The 25,604-nt window shown below is 39.0% G+C and overlaps 1 protein-coding gene across 1 annotated transcript in view; it reads left to right on the plus strand.

Annotated features, from left to right (window-relative positions):
- Positions 1 to 685: 685 nt before the first annotated feature.
- The window catches only part of tspan9.L (tetraspanin 9 L homeolog), a 140,559-nt gene continuing 115,640 nt past the window's right edge, over positions 686 to 25,604 (plus strand). Inside the window, exon 1 of the mRNA XM_041586028.1 lies at positions 686 to 1,434. Coding sequence (XP_041441962.1) covers positions 1,111 to 1,434 — 324 coding nt within the window. The 5' untranslated portion in view covers positions 686 to 1,110. The remainder of the gene's footprint in view (positions 1,435 to 25,604) is intronic.

Here is a 25,604-nt window from a genome sequence, read left to right on the forward strand (position 1 = left end):
TTTTTGGATACCTATGATTAAGTGCAGGGTAAACATAAAATGCTTTTTTTGTGGGGATTAATGCATTTTTATATATCCAAATAAATGTAATTTTTTATCTTATATATTTAAAGTTTAATTGCTGGATATATCCATGATCTGAACATGCACTAACAAAGGGAAACAATATGGCAACTCTGACTCACTTCATCGTTCATTATCGTATAATTGTTTAGATAGGTAGTCTGATTACATTCTCTGCACTGCTGGCTCTGACTCCTGAAATAATGGAGCCGTTGTCAGATGATGATCAAACTGGGAGAATATATTTTTTCAAGAGTCAGAACCAGAAAACAGAAAGGGATCATGCTTTCAATAGCAATTACATTTGCAAGCACTGAAACTTTTTATGTTTATTGGGGAAATTTCTTTCATTGGGTAAAAATCAGTTCCCCTTTAAAAGAGATGAGCTCCTGTTTGCTGATGTGGAGTCGTACATTGGCGGGATTTAATATCCTAGTCGTTATCTGATTTTTTTCTTGACTTTAAAGGGGGAATATATTCACTGTGTGCACTTGCAAGAGACAGACAGTGGAGCAATAAGGCTTTTTAAAGGTATTATGTCAAGGAGGCGTGTGCCTGGGAGGCAGTGTTCCTCTCCATTGGCTAATTGGGAGGCTGGAGGTTGGGTGGGGGGGAGGCTAAAGCTGTATGACTAGAGAAGTGTCTGGGGGATTTTCGGTGGGATTGCCCGGTACAGTTGCAGCTGCTGATGCTTTCATACAACAGCACAGGCAGCTGCCAGAGATCACTGGGAGAAGGATACTTGCAAGTGCTTCAGGGGGACTCTTACACAGAGTGGGATATGGAAAAGCACTCTTATATACCAGCCTAACAGGATTCTAGTGTTTTAGGATGTGACAAGGTAACCGTAGCAAGGATTGGAAGTGCCATAATTAGCAGGATAACTCAATGGACCTTGCCAATGCCTAGGAGGTGAATCTATGTATATATAAGCTTCTTACTGGAAAAGGATCTATGTTCTAGAGCGCTAGTTCTCCTTTGCTGTGAGCCCAACTGCATGCTGAGAGATGCTAGACAATAGCTGCGGGCACTGTGCAAAGAAAGACCATGGAAAAGTCAAGTAGTGAAGATTCCTCCATCCACAGAAGTCCGTCTGTAGACAGCAGAGACTCGGCTAAGCCTTCCACTTCAGCCAGGGACTTTGGGAGGGGGTTCACCGCCGGAGCGTTTTATGGTACTGCTGGATCCCGCAGCCAGGGCCAGGCCGGTGGCAAAAGGGACAAGTACTCTGCACCCAAGGGTGGGAAGTATGTGGTGTTTTACCTGGATCTATCGTTTGTTTTCCTTCTAGAGTTTAAGAAGTGCAACATGGCGCGAGGCTGTCTCTGCTGCTTGAAATACATGATGTTCCTCTTTAACTTGATTTTTTGGGTAAGTAGCCTTTATTTTCTCATTTACTGTCTTGATACCCATGATTTTATCCTGATTCTAAGCTTTAATAGTGTTGTGGTCCTTTTCATGATAGGACCGCCTTATTTATTTGGCAACCTGTGCCTCTCCTGCTGCTGCTGAACTAAAACTCGCAGCATCCACGGCAGCCGTAGGTTATCTGTGAAACCTAGAAGTTGAAGTTCAATAGCTGGTAGAGGCTGAAAGTGATATAAAGTCTTATTGGTTAATTATTCACACTGTCCCATAGGTACAGTCTCTTCTCCCAACACCTTACTGCAGTATTATGCACATGTAGTCTTCCTGTGGCATTATCTTGCCTCACTATACAACCTTTGAAGCATGTTCCTTGCTAAAGGGAGATATTACTTTGTGTGCAATTGAGTTTTTGTACATTGCGTCTACACACCAGCTTAATGTTGCATGCCTAGGCCCCCCCAGTAAAGTGAATTTGTGAGCCCAATCATCCCCCTTCGGGTGATAGGGAAATATATGGCTTTCCCTCATAACACCCTCCAACTGAGGGGTCCTCATCCCATATAACTATACCATGTCTTAAAATTACAACTGCTATGTGCCATGTCTGCTACTGCCTTTGTGAATCTGCTTGAGCACTAGAGTGTATCCAACAATACTCTTGAAGGACCTCTAGTGTTAGAAGGGTTAATTTTCTTCTACTCCAGTGGAGGGGGGGATTTGTTGGATTTTTGCCACAGTTATTCAGCACAACATAAGCATTGCTACCGTTACTGTGTTTCTTATTTATTGAACTGTATATGCAGTTCTGCAGTTGTATTTTTTGCACTTAAATTCGGAATTGCCATGATTATTTGGTATGTGTGTTTATGTCAAAGTAATTCAGTTGCACAAGTGACAGCCGGGCAGGTTATGAATTCCAGATTCCCACTAGCAGTTGCTGGGAGCAAGGCAATCTCTTTAATGTTTTGGGTATTGTTCCCCTTAATTCTGATTCAACTCCACACTCGCCATGCCTGGTTAATAACACAGAATGCATTTATATTAAAATAATGCCGTATAGGAAGAATGTGCCGGGACTCCCAACTTTACTGAGAGAAAGAGATGGAGGGGCTTAAAGCAATGCAGAAAAGTGTGTGTCTGGACTACAGATAAAATAATGCACTACTTTTCTCATGGGTATAATGGAGGAAGTATGTCAGATATAGGATTATTTGAAAATTCAACGTATTGGTACTGCTGTATTGTTAAGCTTTCTAATTAATGGGTTTCTGCATAATTGCTCTTGTACCTGTTCTGCTCTTTATTTGCAGTGGCAGAAACCTAACATAAAAAATAGGCAGAACCCAACAGTGGTAGAACAGCCATAGAATTTCATACTTCACATTTTTCAATGGAAAGGGATGATCAAGGCGGAAGATATTGAATTTTACTCAGTAGTGTAGCTCAGTAGTGAAATAGTTACACCTACCAGCTCTGTTTTAGCCACTGGGTAAAAATAAAATCACTGTATATATAAGTATGTATATATATATATATATATATATATATATATATATATATATATATATATATATATATATATATATATATATATATATATATATATATATATATATATATATATATTCTCCATCAGAGAAAAGGAACAGAAATCGGGGCAAAAAAATTTTTTCATTAACGAATAGGAAAACACCAAATCCAAATTTATTTATATAAAAAAACGAGGAAATTAATTCATGTAATGGATCTAAGTGCTGGCAAATGAGGAGATTGAGTGTAGTGTGCTGCATTATCAGTTAGCGAGAGGCTCCTAAGTGAGTGTTGCGCTCTCTGATGTGCAAGCTCTGCACTCACTGTAATATATTCTATTAGCTCAGCTCTGTAATATGTCTCTGCGAGGGAAGAAGAGGTTGGGAGGCAAGTTTAGAGGATCATTCCTCACTGCGCCGCAAGTGCTTGATCGTTTTGGGTTGCAAATGATCCATTGAGCATAGTTTGTCATTCTCCATTTGTTTTGCTGTACACACACAAGGGGTTTCATGGGAAGAGCAGTAAGGGGTGGTGGGTAACGCTAATTCCCCTGAGTAATATCCTAGTTTATTTCATCTGTTACCTAAATCTCCCATTCTGACTTTTTATGATTTATTCTGGTATGTAAAGTGTCGAAACCCCCATAGGCTACTTTTATCCATGTCTAGTTTATGTACTGATAAAGCCATGGAATATGAAATGGCTAGATGTTGCTGAACTGCAGCTCTCAGCAGGATGCCCCAAATTGTGCGTGTGTCTATGTGTTGCCTTAAGTGCCACCTGCTGCAGAAATACTGTAACCAAATGGATTTGGTTCCTGCTGCCATCTCCGTCCCATTTTGCGGTATGCAGCTGGTTTGTGTGAGGATGATGAAGGCCATCTGGTGTTGCTCCTTACAGAGATTAGATGTCTGAACTAAGGGTGCACAGCGGTTAATTGCAAAGCCGGGATTTTCCTCTTCAGTATCCAAAGTGGAGATTATTCTAGGTTGTGATGCCTATTTGTCTTGTGGTAGAAAAATTTGTATGTTTATTGTTAGCACCCAAATTACATTCAAATACGGATTGAAGGAGGGATCACAAAGGTAGCATTAAGACTGAATTGGCATTTCATTTTAGTAACTGCAAGTTTGAACTCATAAAGGGTTCCCTATACCCTCAGTATTTCAGGAACCAATGTTAGCGGAGCAGATGGCCTCCATGTTTGCCCAGCTTCCACTGCTGTGCATGCTGAGACAGAGCATGCTCACTTAAATCCAGGACCCTGGCCACCTTTCACTGCGTATGCTCCTGGTTGGCAGTCACAGCTGAGGGGTCCCAACAGGAGGGATGCAGCGGCCACACACCCCACTGAGCAGCTATGCATTGAGTTTTACTTTACTCCACTTTTACAAATTGACCCATAGGGTAATCTAGAGCAATCTATTCTTGCAGCAATTAGCAGCTGTGTGTGCTGGGGGCAGCATTGGACTGGGGGGGTCAAGGGTCCACCAGAGCTGCCACCTCACTGCCTCTCCCTCTGCTCATACCATGAAATTTTCATTTGTGGCTGCAATCGGGATGCCAGATGAGGAGCGGGTCTGAGTTGAAGGGGCACATCAGGTTTTCTCAGTGTCCCGCCAGCCCCAGGCCGTCCCTGGCTAGTGGTAAAATGCTAGTGCCCCCCCTTACTTAGATTGTAATTGTTGCTTGGAAACACAGACGACAAGCAGATCCACCTAATTGCTCTACAAGTGAAAGGGAAGTCATTTTCAGTTCTCTGCAAATAGGTGTCCAGAATAGAAATTGTGTGCCATTGCTCTAATACAACAAGCATTAGTGAGCTGTGTTTGTGTTGCCAAAGAAGAACCAAAAATACTGCAGTGATTTCAATCAATATCATTGCCACCAGTTGTGTAATATGCATCTCTAGAAGTAATGATTTGTCTGTCTCTCTTCAACTATTTAGACTCCATTGATCCACAAACAGAAGATCCCCTGAAAATGCTGTTGCTTACCGGAACTTATATGTATATGATGTAAAAGTCACAATACAGGCAGATTAGAAATTCATTCCAATTCATATTACCTGGAAGCTCAGATACCCGCATTGTCCAATGATAATCAATAATCAATCCTGTAGCATCAGTATCCTTGACAATACTACTTTCTGCTAATCGCAGTAGCTCGTGAGCAACATGTTGCTCCCCAACCCATTGGATGTTGTTCTCCAACCCATTGGATGTTGCTCTCAGTGGCCTCAAAGCAGGTGATTTGTTAATTCTAGGCTTGAGGCAAGTTTTGGTTGCATAAAAAAAAAGATGTACTGCCAAATGGAGCCTCCTGTAGACTGCCAGTCCATTTAGGGGCTACCAATAGCCAATCACAGCCCTTATTTGGCACCTCTCAGGAACATTTTACATGCTTGTGTTGCTCCCCAATTCTTTTTACATCTGAGTGTTTCTCAAGGTTGAAAAAGGTTGGGGACCCCTCTGCTAATGTATTGATAGTTTACTTCTCCTTTAAAATGATCTCATATGATATTATGTTTAACCCACTTATTTTGGTGAGCCAAGGAGTGCAGTTATGGATGTATTATATGCCTTTAAAACTTATTTCTTGCACTTAGTACTGATTATGTGACCCAGACAATACAGGTTCCAGATTACAATGCATCAAATGACATTACACAATGTTAAGAAACACTACTATTATTTATATAAATAAGCTGCTGTGTAGCAATGGGGGCAGCCATTCAAAGGAGAAAAAGCTCAAGTTACAAAGCAAATAGCAGATAAGCTCCGTCTGTCTAATGGTGTTATCTGTTATCCTTAAGTTAACCTGTGCCATATAGCTGTTCAATTTCCACCATTGCTCCACAGCAGCCTGTTTATATGAACTATAGTAGTGTATCTGAAGCAAACAGATCAGTTTTACCAGTGCAGGGCAACAGTACATGATATTTTCATTACTTTAAAACACTTACATTTTTTGGTGTTACTGTTCCTTTAAGTACAGTACTCATTAGAGGCATGGATTTGTAATTTAATCCTCTGACATTCTAAAGGCAATAATGGGCCAGAGATTTCAGAAGAACGAGGTTGCACAAAATTCATGTATTATTCAGCAAACGTTTACCAGGTACTTCATGTTGTTAAATACTTCATTTATTAATGATTGTAAGCTCTGAGATTAACTCTATGGGCTGAATCATGTTTCACCCATTCACTTTTCTATCAGTCACTTTAGATCTGCAAGCATGCCAGCTTTCCCAATATCACAAATGATTCTGCTTCTGGCAACTTTAGTGGCATTTGTGATCTAAATCAGGATGTAAACCTGAAAACAAATATTTGCCTAATGGAAGAAAGTGTCATTCTAAGCAAACTTTCTCATATATATATATATATATATATATATATATATATATATATATATATATATATATATATATATATATATATATATATATATATATATTATATATATATATATATATATAATAGCTAGCAATGCAGGTACTGTCTCTTGCAACATTGTAGCAAAAGTCAGCCTTACATGGTTCTACATTGTTTCAAAGTCAGAACCACCAACCCTAGGGATAGATCCTTAAAACAAGGTAAATCTTTTCCTTCATCTGTATTGCCCTTTATAAAAGATACCTGGGACATGAAGACAAGTTGCCAGACATGGTGGCTTCCAATTGTGCTGCAAAGCTTTGCCTTAGGAGTTCTTGTACAGGGGTACAGGGATGTTCTCAGGTGCATGCCTAGTAACTGCCAGCCAAAGCTAGAAACCAGGGCCAGCTGTAAGATAAAATCATTGCAGCTCAAAAAATATAGCTAAAAGCAATACAAATATTTTGTTTCCCAACTGTGAAATCTACTAACATCTGCAGGATCTATTTAAGCAATAAAGGTAAAGTGAACCCTCTTCATCAGTAGAACATTTTCTAACATGACATGCTGTGACATCCCTTTGATGACCAGTAGATGTGGCTATATCGACATATTTGGCTTGTTCTTAACCAAGCGAACCTCTCCATGGTATGGTTCCTTGTTTAAACATGCAGAAAGCATACTCTTTATGAATATTCTATAGATGGTAAATGCATATACACAGGATATCCTTTTATTTAATTACAACAGCAATACGGTTGTTGAATTCATTAGTGCTAGTTCAGAAGCCTTCTGGGCATTACCCAGAATCCCCTTGTGCGGTTAATGTATGGCTTGACATGTGCTAATGACAGTGAGTTTGGAAGCTTAAAAGATAATAAGCATTTATTATTTCTGCTATTATTTGTAATGCTTGTAATTTTGTATCCGATCACATTTTATTGTCCTTGTCCTGCATCTTTCCTAAGCTGTAAGGGTAATAAAATACAGTACATGTTTCCTGTTATAAATCTGCCATACACCTCATCCCTTGCTTAAGAAGCCCTAAGGCTTATCCCATTTGCTTGAGAAAATGTTCAAACCTAAGTGGCAACGCATTCAACCTTCCTTGTTAAACTGAACAATGGCTCATAAATGTCTGCTGAGGATACAGAGTGAGATGTGCTTGTCCAAGCATAATGCTTGCATATTTACTTGCATTGTGTCCTTGTCTCTGTTATACCGTGTAAACTCAGCCGCTACATTATTTATTATAGAAAGAAGCAAAAAAGTCAGAATCAACAGTGACGTATCTCAAATAGTGGGATTCTGCATTCCTTCAGCCCTTTATTATAATCAACTGTCACACTGGCTACATAGGTAAGATGGGCCAAAGCATTGGTTATAGATAACCATTTAGAGCAGGGACTCTTAACCAATGGGTCCACATGCTGATGTTTGGTCTCCATGATCCAGCTAAATTATGTGAAAGGTTATTATTATAGAAAGAAGCAGTGACATATCTCAAACAGTGAGGTTCTGCATTCTTCCAGCCCTTTATTGTAATCAATTGCAGAAGAGGAATATTCTTGAGTGGCCATTGAATGGAAGACTCATTGTGAGCTGTCAAGGCCTAACTTGAGCCATCATTGAAAGATCACTAAGTACTAGCAGATATCTTAATGTACATGGCAACGAGTGCCATCCCGCTGGCGATTTTTCATTATAGCCAGCTGGAAGGTAGGGGAAGGCAGTTTGCGGGGAATGTCGTCCCGAAGAAGAGGCTATTTTTTCACTGGGGCGGCTAATCTTCCCGAATCTGCCCATGTGTCCTACCCTTAACCAATGGGTCCACATGCTGATGTTTGGTCTTCATGATCCACCTAAATTATGTGAAAGGTTTCCCTACAATTAAACATATTGATTAAAGCAAGGTGTGATAAATGATTCCAAACTATTTTATAGGTCACAAAGCTGATTTTGCAGCATAGGAAAAATTGTGGGCTATCCTATGGAGTAAAAAACCCTTCCTTACATCCAGAACTATATCCAGAGTAAGGAAAAGTGCTGTTATCATCTGTAATGCAGTGAAGGCAGAACTTTGAGGATAGGACATTTGGTAGCATGGACTTGTCTTGATTATTTGCAAAAATTGCAGTATATATACCCAGATATTCCCAGAATGAATATAAATTTGGACAGTTCCAGTCAATATATGGTGTTTGGCATCTAGGACACCAGGAGGACTTCCTCTTGCCTATTCTGAAAAATCAGGTACAGCCTATGGGCGAATTTAAGATATATGCCTTCCATTTATTCTTACCATCAGAGCTTGGTATACAAGACATACTACCCCAGGCTGCCATATTTATTCTCAAATATCCGTAAGAGAGTGTGTCATCTAATAAGAAAGATCCCTTTCATGGTTGTTCTCTTGTCAGCCATGTTGGAAGCCAATTTCATGCCTTCTCAAGCAGCTGATGGGCTGTGCAGTGAAGTCCTTATACAAATTATCCCATTTGAATTAGTATTATAGCCTTTTTATATTTTCCATATTGGCACTGGTTACCTTGTAGCTGGCACATTAGTAGCTCATTATAGCCACAGCAAGCAATCCCGCTGTTATATGATATATACATCCATCCCCGACATGACCAGTGCTAACAACCTATAACAATAGTAAACTATTATTTAATCAGTGTAAGTAAAATCAAGTTAAGGGTAAATGGTGAAAAAATAGTGAAAAAAAGGAGAGAGGTAAATCAGAAACCACCATGAAAATTAAATGATTCAGACAACAAAACATATCTAGGGCACATGGTGGTGTTCCGTATGAAATCAGGGAACAGCCTTGAGATGAGCCTCTGTTTGGATTTTTGTGCAGACGGGGAGAAATCTCAGTAGCATTTCATATGACAGTTGGCCCGTAGCCTCATAAATTCAGATTGAACAACTGCTCGTGTAGAGGGGAATGGACCATTAACCAGCTTTCACACTGTATATTCTTGTTCCCCTGTTGCTCAATAACACTCTCCTTTCGATCAAATCCAGTTTTTGTATGGGCCAGAATAGACACAGACTGGGCCATTGGCCATGTGCAATAATAAAGGTGACTGGTACCAAAGCCTCTAGAAATGTTCCAATCTTAAGCATTGCAAGATTATATCTAATTGGTATTCTTGCCAGGAAATATCTATCATCTAGAATGAGATGTGCCAATGAACCATGACTTTGCTGCATCTTGAATTTGCTTGTTCATGGTAGTGAAATTAGCAGGAACATAAGTGTGTGGGTCCATTACCAGAAACAGACTTAGTGCAGGTATTTAGGGTCCCCTATGACATACTGATACCCCATATAGTTGTACCTATTGATTCAGCCCACAGTGGGAATCCTTGAATAACCACCAAGATTGTGGCAATAGGGCTTCCCTGTCTCAAAATTTACACCTGCTTGCGGTTTATCAGAAGATTCTGGGCAGTCACAGTTAAGGCTGGCAGGCACACCGGGAGAAAACCTGGTAGGCCCGGCTCTTGTGGGGCCCAGCTGACCCTGACCCCTTCTGAACTTGTGTGCACTGCCCCCTTACCTCCTTCATGCCCCGAGAAAAAGAAGTAAGATATGCACCATTGGTAGGGTTGCCACCTTTTCTGGAAAAAATTAAATTATATTTATCTTTTTTCCCTATTAATAACAACCATCTTTTTAGCGGCTAGGCCCACACTGTTGCAATTGTGCTAAAACACAAGTGTTTTATTTGGATCTCAAACACAGTAAAAGATTGGCCAGGTGGTAACCCTAACTCCATTGGGGCCAGAGGGGGATTGCGGTTGGACAGGGGTTGGATAGCTTGGAGCTGGATAGCTTGTGGCTGGGGCGAGCTTGTAGCGGACGCAGGTGCCAAGGGGTTGCAGCTGGGGCAGGGGACCAGTCTGGCGCTGGTAGCAGTGGTGCAGCCATATGGAAGTGTAAGTAGCATGTTTGTACACAAAGTAACTTTAATAGAGTATTGCTACGAGCAGCAATTGGATCCAACAATTGGGACTGTACTTGTGGCTGCCATGGTAAATGAGCTCTTTAGTGTAGGGCTCATTGAAAAAAAATCCTTTTCCTAGTCACTCTGTGCCAGAGAGTTGAGTCTAGTATCCTTGCATCTGCAACCTGCTCTTCCTGCTGACTTGCACAATCGTTTGTGATACACGTGATACAAGCATTTAAAAGATTGTGTTTCAATTAATCATTTAAATGCCGAATGCAGTAAAATGTAAACACATCACCCCGAAAGCAATTTAAAAGTGCTAAGAAGCGCATCAACGTGGAATCAGTTTAGATAAATATCTCATGTCAAATCTTCAGTTCTTTACCATAATGAGAAAAAAGGAATTAATTACATTCTGGAAGTGGCACGCTGGTGATGAGCCTTAAGACAGCATTGGCACTGTGCACCCTTTATTACAATGTCCAACTCCTGTTATAGAACCGTTAAGTGCCACCTTCTCTTTGATTTCACCATGCCTGATGCCAAGGGTTAAATCAAGTTGGGAACTGTAGTCCAGCAACATCAGGGGTTGATTCTTAAAGCAACACAGCTTAATAACATTTCCCAGCTCCAGGCCAGTGAATTCAATCCCCCCGTTGAGAATCCTGCCCTCTCTTGCTCTCGGTTATTTGTTGGGTGGCAGAAATAGCCCATTTTACAGTAATCTCCTTATGTTACATAGTGACAATATGATTGACATGATACGAGTTGTTTGTAAATGTTATTTCTATGGAAAGCAACCTTCTTTATTGTTCTTTGCACTGTTGGTTCTGGCTATATGTGCCAGCTTTATTTCAGTAGTACTTGTACTCAGAACCAGCAGTTCAGAGAATAGCCATGTCTATTGGAAAGTTACATAGAATGACCTTTACTATAGTTTTGGAGAATCTGAAACTGAGAAGTCCCTGAGAAGTTCCCTGTCCCTTTAAATTGTATTTATCTGCACACCTGGCAGTGTTGTTGGATTTCTTTGTCAAATTAATGCACCTTAAACACTGCTGTACTACTAATGTGTCAGGGTTCAGTTCCTTAGCATCGCCGCAATGCTTTTCCCTGTTAACAGCAGCCGTGGCCACCCTCCAAACGATTATGTCTTCATTCAGGTGAAGCCGACTTTCTGGCATTTAGATAGTGCTCCAGGAATACAAACATTTGTTTTCTGTGCTGTTGCTTTGTCATAATTTAACCCACCACCTAAAACGCTTCCCAGCGTATGTCAGTTCCCCATCCGAATACCCTTGTGCCTCAGTTCCATGGGCCCTGGAAGTTGCCTGTTTATTGCTGTATAATTCCATTACAGCATCAGAGTTTCTTCAGCGGTGTCTGCTTTTTCTATTGCTTTTTTTAAAGGTAAACTATATACCATGTTTACATGAGGTCTATTGTTTATCAGGAAACAGTAAAATATGAAGGCATTATTTGGGCATAAGAAAGAGGAGGCTATCTCTGGCATAGATCTTTATTAATATAGAATATTTCTTAATTTCTTCCTATGGTAAGTGGAATATCTATGGGCACTGGTACAAAATATGGCCATCTATAAGCCCCACTGACTTTAAAACACACATACATAGCTACCATTAGGGTCATACAGGGGTTAAAAGGGGTTGTTTTTCTTTCAATTTGCTTTTACTATGACGTAGACAATTTGCAATTAGCTTTAGCCCTTTGCATTCATTGGCTGATGTAACCTAGCATGTATGTGGTTTGTGTGGGAGAACAGTGTCTCATTCAATTCATAAGTAGAAAGCTTTTGTGCTTAAAATGGCAGTGTTTCAATGTGGGAGTATCAGTGACAGCTCACAAGATAATCCACACACTAATATGCCAAGCTCCAAAACATGGCTGCCCACTTCAGCACCAACTCATCTGCTCTCAAGTCTGTCACATACGCAGGCACCTGCACAGAATCATAAAGACACCGTGGGTGTATTCTGTAGTCTGATAAAAATAAGATAGCTTTCTTTAGTCTTCTAAATGATTGCCTTTAAATAGAAAACTACCTGCAAACAGATTGAGTTCAGAGAAAAATGTGCGAGAGCAGCTGTAGCATTCGTGGAATAAGTATCCTAAAGTATAACATAATTACACTGCAGCTTGTTGCATATTGTTGTTCTACCATGCTGATATATAATTATGCAGCAGAGATTATACATCCTTCCCATCAATCACTGCCCCAGTGGAGCTTACAATCTAAGGCCCCAGCACATTCACACACACTAGGGTCAGTTTGATCAGGAGCCATTTAACCTGCCTGTATATTGTTGGAGTCTGGGAGGAAACCCATGCAAACTCTGGGAGAACATACATACTGTATCTAGTCCATTTTTCTTTTCCCCCTTAATTCTCTCTTGCTCAGATCCCATCATTCCCATGCTACAATAGGAAGAAATATTGCTGATTGCCAACAACCTGCTATTGGCTCACCCACTATCTGTGACTAAACAGTCATATATATACGCTGTGCTGATGTGCATTAACCAGTACACCAACTCCAAAGGCGCATTTTTTAAAGTCGGGAAGATCAGGATTAAAAAACATGACAGTTTTGTAATAAAATCAGAATATAAATCAAATCTAATGAAATACAAATCAGTATCCAGGAACAGAGACAATTGAAATATTTATCTCCAATGTAAATGCAACATATAAGGTATGTATGCTTTATATAGCATAATATATTGAACTTGTAAGCTACAGAATTGGGCGAATAAGGTCCTGTGAGACTATATATATAATATAGCTAGGTAATATAATGAGTTTTCATAACCTATATTGTTCTACTGCATTTAGTAAAGGATAATTCAACATTTAAAGGCACCCCCCTTCTTTTGTTTAATTGCTTTTGTATGTCAAATGGCTATATTAATATACAGTACCTGTTTTGTTGTTTTTTTAGACCCCTTACCATATGTACATATATACAGTATTATGTTCTGCTGTTTTCCATTTAAAAAAATATATACTGTATGGGAAATAGTTTATTGCTTTCAATTGCAGCATTCGCCATTATATTCCTAATTTCCTACTTCCTATTAAGAATGTATAGGGATTTTAGTAATATTTTGTTATTTTGAGGAAATATATTTGTAGTACAGGTTTAGGATCTGTTATCTGGAAACCATTTATACAGAAAGCTCCTAATTACGGGAAGGCAGTTTCCAATAGGCTCCATTTTATCCAAATAATTAAAAAATTTTCAATGTCTTTCTTTTTTCTCTGTAATAATAAAACAGGGGGCAAAACAAGCCTAGTGTATTTATTTAATATTTAAATTATTTTGTATTAGATTTAAGGTATGAATATCCAAATTAAGGATCTGTTATCTGGAAAATCCAAGGTCCTGAGCATTTTGGATGACAGGTGCCATACCTGTACCAACAACAATTTGGCTTTTCCTTTGATTTAAAAGTGTAGAGTGCTTCAGTGGGTTGGGTATTTTGAAGGTTGTGGACAGACGTGGGTAAGGGTTAAGATTAGTGGGATGAAACATAATGGCACTTCCAGTCTAGGATAATATCACTTGAATTTTAATTGGGCATTGCAAGTTGGTTTATGGATCAGATGGGGGTATAAATGCTGGTTTCAGGTCTGGGTGTAGATCAGAGATTTAGACCCAAGCAGATCTATATTTTAATGAAAACTGTTCACTACTATATAAAGCTTGCTACACATGGGCCCTTTTTAAAATAATTTTATTATTTTGACTACAGGTCAAGAAACATGCCATCCATGGCTAGCCACATCAGTCTGATCATGTGACCTGGGAGGCAAAGCATTGGTTGTACTGCTATATAAGTTGGGATTGGTAGATCTCATGGCCAGCAGTAGTGCTGCTCCCCAATATACTTTGTGTGGCCCTAGTATATTACTTAGTACTGTGTGACCTATATGTCACTAAATAGCCTTTGGCTGTCAATGGGTGCTGAGAGAGCCTTTTAACAACAACTGAAGGACATGATATGATATATAGTGTTATAAAGTGATACTGTACTACCATCTTCTTCTTGTTCTACTGCCAGTGTCTTGTCCCACTATCTCCATTTTGCCCTGCTGACTCTACCATTGCTATATTACTTCCCTGTCTTCATCTTGCCAATGCAATGCCTTCTATCACCCACCCCCCACAGCTGAAGGCTATGACTAGTCTCCTTTATGTAGCTTTTAAGACAGGTCGATGATTATGGCCACTGCTGCTCTGGAAATTACATCCTTGAGTATTCTGCTAACCAGTTATAATATAGATACAACATTCTTTAAACCCTCTGACTGTTGTAGAACTCCAAAGTCCTATTATTAACAGACAAAGAGATGCAACTGGATGAGAGCTGCAGTTCTTGAAGTGCTTTGGGGACCCACTTCTTGACTAACTCAGCCAAACTTCTACCTCTCAGTTAATTTCCCCAGTGTTCCTCCATTAAACTTGTATATTTACCAAAGACAAAGCATGCAGGAGTGTCTTGCAAAAGGTTTATCCACGTGAGCTGTAAGTGGTTGACAAAAGCCTCTGGGGACAAGTTAGTGTGGTGGAACTGTTCTTGCTTTAGCAGTCTTTCATTCTTATTGGGATATTGTTTTGTGAAAATGACCCAATCCTTAGTGACAGCTTGTCGAGCTGAATAATGCAGGCTCAAGAGAATAGCTATGTGCTGTCTGATTGATTCACAGTGCCAGTGCCATTCTCTCAGACTAGTCTCTCAGTGGATGATATAATGAGTAACCAAAATCTATTTGTTTGAGCTGGCAGTCGGCTATAAAAGGATAGAAATGATAGAAAAGATGATTTTAATAGTCTCAAAATTGCACAGACAACCCTTTATTTGATATTGGCTTGTTCCTTAAATTAAACTTTTGTGGGTTCTTGTTATAATATACAGATAGGACATTACTAGCGCAGAACATGTTGTTTGCTCATCATTTTAGGTGGTGATCATTAAAGAGCTACAAACATACTAGTTTTGTATACTGTACCACACGAACGGAGACCATACCCATGCAGGTGAGTAATAAATTCTGTATATTTCTCTTAAACATACTAAGAAAGGAATGGGGAGGACTGAATGTAGTGGTGGTGTGTTGCTGCCCTACGTAGTCATGTGAACTTATATGATGCTTGGTTGATCATTACTGGTGTGATACCATCAGAGTTTGATTGTTGGACAATTATTGAACAGGGCACACCCACACAGGCCAAACTGATCCTACAGCTTGGAAGAATTGTACTGTATGCAACTGTCATCCCTTGTAGGGCCACCTTGGGGCTGAGTTTTGTTCACAGAACCCAATTAGATTAGATCCCAAATAAGATCTGATGAAGAACCTTGGGTCATCAAGTGTGGTAGGAGGGTGATGTTTGCTCTGCTTCTTGTGTCACATGGTATTGCCATGGATAGTTCGAAGTTATTACCTGTTGACTGACACATTTATAAATGTGACAGGAGAATTGGCTCAGGGGGAGGTGGTCAAGCCTGGAACTTGGTGGTGGAATTCATTATTAGCGCCCAGGGATCCATGTTAATTTCCATACCATCCTACTTGTTTGTGCTATAAAGAAGCTTACTAGGTCCTTTTCCTAGCCTAGTAGTGCATTATATTCAGTGATTGCTGGGGCAGATAAATGGAACTGACCATAAGCCAGTTCCATTTATCCAGCTGCTGATGCTACTTAGTATTGAATTACCCATGGCTGCATTTTCATCCACTTGAAGGAAACCACTTCTAAAACTGAACTTCTTAACAGGAAACTACCAGCTAGATATAAATCTCCTCTTTTTAAATGGAACAGTTTAGGATCTGTTCATAGTTTCCCTTTTCAGACTGGCAATTAATATAGTGTAGTCAGATTGAGGAGAAAGCCAACTAAAATCTAAACCCAATAGTCTTGCAAAAGATTATTGTGGGAACAACTTCCCCTCCCAAATACCCTACATTACATATAAAAAGATATTTTTTGATGAAAAATGTTTCCATAAATGCAATTCGGAAGACATGCTGATGATATCTACATTTTTTGTAATTCTTTAAGTGGTTCATATTTCAATTCTGTTCTCTGAATGATGATAAATTACTCTTGCACTGGAAGAACAAAAAGGTTAATTCATAGAATAATCACACTTGGTGGTGTGATTGCTAATTCATTCCTATTGTGTATGTCAATCAGCCGTTATATTTTTACAGAAGTTATTACAGGAGGATAAATTTTAATTATCAGCTTAATTATCAAGTTGCCATTTGCTGTTCACAGTTTATGATTTGGCATGACCTGTTAGTTTGATTTCACATGGTGTTGTCTTTGCCAACAAAGCTGGCAAATGTTGGACCTCAAGGGGGCATTTGAATTTAGTTAGTAAAAAATCAAATCCACAGTGGCTTTTAAAAAATATAGTTACACTAAAGCAACGTCTTGGTTCTACAACATTTTGTGTCAGGCTTGCCCAGACCCCTTGGCCAAAGTGAGAGTGAAATGGGTTAGAGATATCCCAGAACTTGAGGAGGAAATGTGGGTAGACACACTCAAACAGGTTCCTGACATCACAATGTCAATCAGGGACAGATACATACAAATAAAATTTTTGAACAGAGTATACCTTACTCCGTATAGACTTGCAAAAGATATACCCAATGACTTTGGACCAGTGTGTGAAATGTAATCATGAGGTTGGTTCATTTATGCATGTGTTTTGGAGTTGCCCGCTTATCCAGAGATTTTGGGGAGAAGTTCTGCACTAAAATTCCAGCACTCTATCTGTCCCGTGCATTAAGACTCCACTGGTATGTCTCTTAGGAATAGCTGATGACTTAGGTCTTCGGTCCGGTGTGAAGCTCTGCTACCTCCAACTACTCTACTATGCGAAAAAGGCCATTCTGCTACAGTGGAAATCCACTGCTCCTCCAACCCTTGCCTTTTGGCGTGCATTGGTAAATGACACCCTCCCTAGCCAAAAACTGACCAATATAGCCCGAGGTTGTCCAAAAAAATTTGATACAATCTGGGGCATGTGGCTAGAAATGGAGGGCACCCGTTCAGATAATAATATACAATAATCCTGATTTGAATAGAGACATGTCAATGTACAGCAATGAAAATTCCTTGTATCCAAAAGATAGCTGTCCCAAAGGCTTACTTTTCAGTAAAAAATTTCTTTATTTAAATTATCATTAAAAATATTTGGTTACATTCAGTCCCCCCAGGCCCACCTTACGCGTTTCGCACCTTCCGGCGCTTAGTCATAGGTGTATCTGTAGACCACACAACCTCTGCGGGATTTATACCCTATCAGTCCCTCCCACTTTGTTTAAAATCAAAATCTTTGAGGGATTAACCCTATTGTGTTAATTACTCTTCAACCATGCCCATATGGGGTTTAATTTCTTAATATTTTTCTTGCGTGAATATTTATAAATCCAATTGTTAAGTATATATAATAGTCACTATTTATAAATTCAATCCTTAGGTATGTATAATAGTATATTTCACAAAATTAGTATAATAACCAAACATCAGTACCACTCACTTCCTTTGCATTTGTTGTTCCTAGACCGTCAATTGCTCCCTTTTTAATCTAGATAACAGTATTAGCCTTTTCACGTATAGCAAGTAACATCAAATTCATGATTAAGTCCTAAGGGCAAGCGCGTGCTCAGATGGAATATCCAGAATACTTCTCTCCTCTCCAAGAGGCTCAACTGATCTCCTCCTCTTTCCCCCAATCTGACTCTCTCTATCCCCTGAATACTAAAAGATTCTAGGGAGTTTCCATTACATGTATTAAAGTGCCTAGTGACATTGCTCTTTTCAGCCATTCGCGGGTTCTTTATCTGACTCAAATGTTCCCTGGCTCTTTCCTTCAGTTTCCTAGTCGTACAGCCTACATATTGTATTTGGCATTTAAGGCAAGTTATCAAATATATTACATAGGTAGTATTGCAATTAATATAGCCCTTAATGTCAAATTCCCTCCCTGTTACCGTTGATTTAAATTTCTTTGATACTTTCATGTGCCTACACGTTATGCATCTCTGACTCCCACACCTATAGTTCCCAATTGATGTAAGTGGCCCCAGATCTCGTCCCTGGTCTCTCTTTTTGAAATGACTAGGTGATAACATATCTTTCAGAGTGTGGGCTCGCTTGGGAATCACATTAATCCCTGGATTCAACACTCTGAAAAAGTGCTCATCCCCATAGAGAATAGGTAAAAATTTCTTAACAATCCTCGAAATTTCAAAAAATTGCTTACTGTACCTAGTAGTAAGTACTACTTTGTCTGACCAATTAGAGCTTTTATCTTGTTTCGTTTTCGTACTTAACAGATCTTCTCTAACACTTCCTTTTGCCCTCAATAGAGCTTTCTGTATAGTTTTATGTTTGTAGCCTCTCTCCGCAAATCTCTGCTGCATGTCCTGTGCCTGGTTCCCAAAATCCTTACCCGTGGAGCAGTTTCTTCGGAGCCTCAGAAACTGTCCCACCGGTATTCCTTCTATTAGTTTCTTTGGGTGACAGGAAGAGGCATGCAAAAGAGTGTTGCCACTACACGGTTTACGATAAATACTCGTGTTTATTACCTGATCCTCTGCTGTTAGCTTTACATCCAAAAATTCTATCTGATTTGGGCTAAATTGGCTAGTATATATGGGGTGGTGGGAGGAAACCCATATTAATGTGAAACAGAAGGAACATCTAAAACTGTATATGCGTTATATAGACGATCTCTTGTGTATATGGCAAGGGACTGAGGAGGAGTTTAGTAATTTTGTGAAGGACATCAATGAGAATGACTTAAACCTTGGTTTTACTAGCCAATTTAGCCCAAATCAGATAGAATTTTTGGATGTAAAGCTAACAGCAGAGGATCAGGTAATAAACACGAGTATTTATCGTAAACCGTGTAGTGGCAACACTCTTTTGCATGCCTCTTCCTGTCACCCAAAGAAACTAATAGAAGGAATACCGGTGGGACAGTTTCTGAGGCTCCGAAGAAACTGCTCCACGGGTAAGGATTTTGGGAACCAGGCACAGGACATGCAGCAGAGATTTGCGGAGAGAGGCTACAAACATAAAACTATACAGAAAGCTCTATTGAGGGCAAAAGGAAGTGTTAGAGAAGATCTGTTAAGTACGAAAACGAAACAAGATAAAAGCTCTAATTGGTCAGACAAAGTAGTACTTACTACTAGGTACAGTAAGCAATTTTTTGAAATTTCGAGGATTGTTAAGAAATTTTTACCTATTCTCTATGGGGATGAGCACTTTTTCAGAGTGTTGAATCCAGGGATTAATGTGATTCCCAAGGGAGCCCACACTCTGAAAGATATGTTATCACCTAGTCATTTCAAAAAGAGAGACCAGGGACGAGATCTGGGGCCACTTACATCAATTGGGAACTATAGGTGTGGGAGTCAGAGATGCATAACGTGTAGGCACATGAAAGTATCAAAGAAATTTAAATCAACGGTAACAGGGAGGGAATTTGACATTAAGGGCTATATTAATTGCAATACTACCTATGTAATATATTTGATAACTTGCCTTAAATGCCAAATACAATATGTAGGCTGTACGACTAGGAAACTGAAGGAAAGAGCCAGGGAACATTTGAGTCAGATAAAGAACCCGCGAATGGCTGAAAAGAGCAATGTCACTAGGCACTTTAATACATGTAATGGAAACTCCCTAGAATCTTTTAGTATTCAGGGGATAGAGAGAGTCAGATTGGGGGAAAGAGGAGGAGATCAGTTGAGCCTCTTGGAGAGGAGAGAAGTATTCTGGATATTCCATCTGAGCACGCGCTTGCCCTTAGGACTTAATCATGAATTTGATGTTACTTGCTATACGTGAAAAGGCTAATACTGTTATCTAGATTAAAAAGGGAGCAATTGACGGTCTAGGAACAACAAATGCAAAGGAAGTGAGTGGTACTGATGTTTGGTTATTATACTAATTTTGTGAAATATACTATTATACATACCTAAGGATTGAATTTATAAATAGTGACTATTATATATACTTAACAATTGGATTTATAAATATTCACGCAAGAAAAATATTAAGAAATTAAACCCCATATGGGCATGGTTGAAGAGTAATTAACACAATAGGGTTAATCCCTCAAAGATTTTGATTGGTTTTAAACAAAGTGGGAGGGACTGATAGGGTATAAATCCCGCAGAGGTTGTGTGGTCTACAGATACACCTATGACTAAGCGCCGGAAGGTGCGAAACGCGTAAGGTGGGCCTGGGGGGACTGAATGTAACCAAATATTTTTAATGATAATTTAAATAAAGAAATTTTTTACTGAAAAGTAAGCCTTTGGGACAGCTATCTTTTGGATACAAGGAATTTTGATATATGTGTCGCCTGTGAACTGGGGCGAGTACCTAAGGCTTCACCAGATGTAAATCAGAGGTGGATTCCCAATTTTGATATATGGAATGTACAGCAATGTATAACAAAGGTATGACAATGATATTACAATAGATAAAGTTGTATTTTTATTATTTGGCTCCACTGGCAAAAACAATGCAATGTCTTCTTCTTTCCTTTCTTTCCTTTCCTGTTAAAAGCAAAATGCAAAAATAAAAACTTTTAAAAAAAAAATATAGTTACACTCATAATAAAATTCAAATTTACAGTGTTGAATTTATTAATGAAGCTACAGGTATAGAATGCTCTGGAATTACATAAATAAACCTAATAAACCTAATAAATATTACTTTTTTTCACCCACTATTGATTTGCTTAGCAGGTATGACATTTTGATTCCTCTTCCCACAAAAACTGTTACATGGGTATAAAAATAGATAAAAATGTCACTTCTTTTTCATCCTGACCATCATGTACCAAAAAGCTCATCAAGCTTATTTTTTTTTTTTTTTATAACTTCAGTCCAATGATGTCATCAAATTTGATTTTCCTCTTTGGGAGGCTGAATAATGATCACTGTATAAAAAATTTTTTGAAATCATTGAAATTGGCTATTTTGATTTCCATATCTTTTTTGACAACTATTTCACTCTCCTTCAATATTAAAGGAACAATTATTTCAGGTGTTGTTATAAAGGAATTTCTATTGTAATTTGTAAGTAGAATTTTTATTTCACTCAAAAATGTTGAATTGCACTGGGAAAGATTTTTTTCAGTGGTTTATAAACTAGAGCCCTAAATCTTAGATTACCAAAGGGACTTGTAGGGCTATACAGTAGAATAGACTTCATCGATGTTAGTTTATGGTAAAAGTTGCATTAAATCTTAAATTAACAAAGGAACTTGAATCTCGCCATCCCATTGTAAATACTTGATTGATACCATTCCTATAGCATTACTTGCAGACGCCTTCTTCTTTAATGAGACTTTGGAGATTTTGAAAATAAAGTAACATTGAGCTCGGTGACGGAGTAGCCTTTGAAAGACATGGTTGGATAATTACCTAAGAGTCTTCTAATTGAGAATTGATTACTTTTTATGATCCTGTGCTCCCAGAATAACTGCTGAACAGCTGACCATGAATTTTGAGAAGTCATCTGAAAGACTGGGTGCATTTCTTTCACATTGCAAAATTGTGCTTTGGAGATAGATTTTTGGTTTTAAATTTTAAATTGTAACTATCTCCGGTGAATGTTTGTGCCATCGGATGTTTGCGAGGCTGAGCAAGGCATATGTTGTTGATCTCTGGATTGAAATTGTTTCTAGTTGGAGAGGATTAAAGTAACTTGCTCAAGGTCATGGTCAGCCATTTCTGGACCTGTAAATCTTTTGTCCAGCGAGCTTAGAGTGCTTTTATGCAGGTTTTTATAGCTCCATATATAACACATTGGGGCCCATTTACTAAGGGTCGAAGTGAATTTTCGAATTTAAAAACTTTGAATTTCGAAGTAATTTTTGGGTACTTCGACCATCCAATAGACCGCTTTGACTTCGAAGTGAAAATACATCACAAATTCGTCCATTCGAAAATCGAAGTACTGTCTCTTTAAAAAACGTCGACACTTCGCCATCTTAAACCTGCCGAATTGCTATGTTAGCCATAGCTAACATAACATGTCTGGATGAACCAGTTGTGTAGTGGACAGGGTTTGAACCACCCTGTACCCAAATAATGAAAAACAGCAAATTTATATTTACCCCATATTTCACCCTAATTGACCTTCAGTCTGGGCTTACAGTTGCATCTTCAAGCACAAACAGATTTTCTACCCAAATCAGCATTCAGGCTCCACCCTCCAGTCCGCCAAAGAGGGGTCATCCCATCCAATCTAGGAACCACTGCTCTACACTTGGTCTTACCAATATACCAAAATATATTTTAGGTGAAGTAATAACAGGCATAATTTTCCTCTGGATCAAAATCTGCGGCATTAGGATCTGTACTTGGACAAGTGTCCAGCTGTCTACTACATGTTTGTTAATATCACAAACATCTGATTTCTTTGTTGGTTGCTTTGATCTTGTTATTACATCATGGCTAATTGTATCCCAGGCCCTGAGTTTGTTTTTCAGATAATACCAACCTGTATTAATTTCCCTCTAAAATCAAAACAGCTAGCTTGTTTATTTTGCGACTGCTTGTAATAACATTTCTGCTTCATCAGACAGGCATGTTCAGTTCCCAGCGTCAGCTATTTGTGTATTAAGTAATACAGCAATCTGAAGCCTGAACAGAGCCGCACCAGCCCTTAAACTTTGTGCCGATCAAAGAAGTGAGCTGAAAGAACTGCCAAAAGCAAAATGTTTCCTTCCATCTGCCCTGGATGCTTGCTTCCAGAGGCTAATGTTAATAATGAAGACTGCATAAATAAATTAGGTACTGGATAAGGAAGCCTAAGAGTATTCACTGTCAGTCAAGATGGAATTACCTTAATGAGCAGCTCATATACCCAAGCATAGGAACTCAAATCTCTTTCATTGATTTGATCTTATTATTGATTTAAAAATGTTGAAGGAATCCCTCAGCACAGAATAAAACAATAAAAGAGCATTAGAAAGATATTTTCAATTAAAAAATACAGCTACCACTGGAGAGAGAGAGAGAGAGAGACACAACCCATACATAGGGTTATGTAGGCAATTTATTGATAGCATTGGCATTGCTATGCACACATACAGGAACATATAGGAATGTATTCAACTGTCCTGAAACTGCCTGCAAAGAACTAACCCAATAGGTGTTACAGTTGCAAGGTCTTTGCATGAATATCTGCTGTTTTCTTATTGTTTTAAAGGGGACATCATCCCAACATTGTTTAAACATTACACTTCCAATATATTACCATAGGTTTAAGAGTGCCAAGAGCAACATCAAGGATATAATCTAAAATCCGTACTCTTAGAAACATCTTTCTTGCACCTCTTTAAGGCCAGTGGCCCAATTCATGCAAGAAAATCCATCAATAAGAATCCTGCCTGCTTTGTGTATAGCCAGCTTACTATTTTTATGTAGGTGTTAAAACATTTTTCTAGTATTGAATGCCTAAATAACACTATGTCCAGCATTCTCATTACAGTGTAATATGAGCTATAGGGTTCTCTCCCTATGCAGATAAGCGAAATATAAGAGGTTTTTTTGTAGCCAAGATTTTGATTGGAGAATCCTACTGCATATGTAATAATATTTGCAACACCTACTTTGGACATCAAATGTTAGCATTGTATAGAAGCTTTTTACCCCTTCAACTGTCTTTTACTCTATCATTGGATCTTTCTGGACAGAACTGGCTAAGGATTAGCAATTGTTCGGGATAGAGAATTTCCTACAGAATGTGGTTATTCTTACAGGCAAGAATATAACACCTACATTCGGTTAGTTTCTCCATTTCTATGGAGATCGGAAAGAAAAGTTCCGATTTCCTTCACGACAACTGTTGGGCCAATGACAACTAAACTTGATTCCATCAATTTCCCAGGCTGACCAGAATCTCAGCTTTTCTCAGGAAATGAATAAGATTTACACTTCTGAGGAGTTAACTGCTGGGCAGACCAGATGTCTAGGGCTCATCTCCTATTACCAATACGTAGCACAGGTCTTCTTTATAGTGTTCACCCACCACTATAATTTTCTATGTGAGCCAGGAAACCCAAGGGACTGAACCTAAGCCTCCCCCCCCCCAAAAAAAAACCCTGGAAGTTCTCTGCAAATCTCCTTTTAACAAAGCCCTGCATTCCTAGAGTGGCATTAAATGGTGACTTCTCCGCAACAATCACCAGCTGAATGAAGAGAATGTAGGTCATTTTTTTAAATGTTGAATAAAATCCCTGACTATACTGAAAAAAAAAGGATCTAAAAGTCACCATTGAATAAAAATTTTAATATTAGAAGCAAGACGTCTCCCAAAATAGTGCAGAGACGTTATTGTCTGTGAGATAAAACATTTGTGCTGCAATGTTGGGAGTTTCCTTAAATGAGAAGGATTTAGGGGTTTTTGTAGATAACAAGTTGTCTAATTCTGGGCAGTGTCATTCTGTGGCCACTAAAGCAAATAAAGTTCTGTCTTGCATAAAAAAGGGCATTAACTCAAGGGATGAAAACATAATTATGCCTCTTTATAGGTCCCTGGTAAGGCCTCATCTGGAGTATGCAGTGCAGTTTTGGACTCCAGTCCTTAAGAGGGATATAAATGAGCTGGAGAGAGTGCAGAGATGTGCAACTAAATTGGTTGGAGGGGTGGAGGACTTAAATTATGAGGGTAGACTGTCAAGGTTGGGGTCAGTGGCGTAACGAGATGTTACTGGGCCCCACAGCAAAATAATTTTAGGGCTCCCAAAATATCCAGTGGTTGCCCTGTATTAACAATATATATTAAAATTCCTAATTAATTAGAGCCTTATGGGGCCCTCTATGCCTCTTGGGCCCCCCTGCAGCCGCAGGGTCTGCTTCCTCTGTAGTTACGCCCCTGGTTGGGGTTGTTTTCTCTGCAAAAAAAGGCGATTGCGAGGGGACATGATTACACTTTACAAGTACATTAGAGGACATTATAGACAAATAGCAGGGACCCTTTTACCCATAAAGTGGATCATTGTACCAGAGGCCACCCCTTCAGACTAGAGGAAAATAACTTTCATTTGATCAACGTAAGTGGTTCTTCACAGTAAGGACAGTGAGGTTGTGGAATGCACTGCCGGTTGATGTTGTGATGGCTGATTCTGTTAATGCAATTAAGAGTGGCTTGAATGATTTCTTGGACAAACATAATATCCAAGGCTATTGTGATACTAAATTAGGTCTTTCCAGCTGACACAAGGTCACCCATTCCA

This window comes from Xenopus laevis, chromosome 3L (genome assembly GCF_017654675.1).
Source record: "Xenopus laevis strain J_2021 chromosome 3L, Xenopus_laevis_v10.1, whole genome shotgun sequence".
Taxonomy (NCBI): domain Eukaryota; kingdom Metazoa; phylum Chordata; class Amphibia; order Anura; family Pipidae; genus Xenopus; species Xenopus laevis.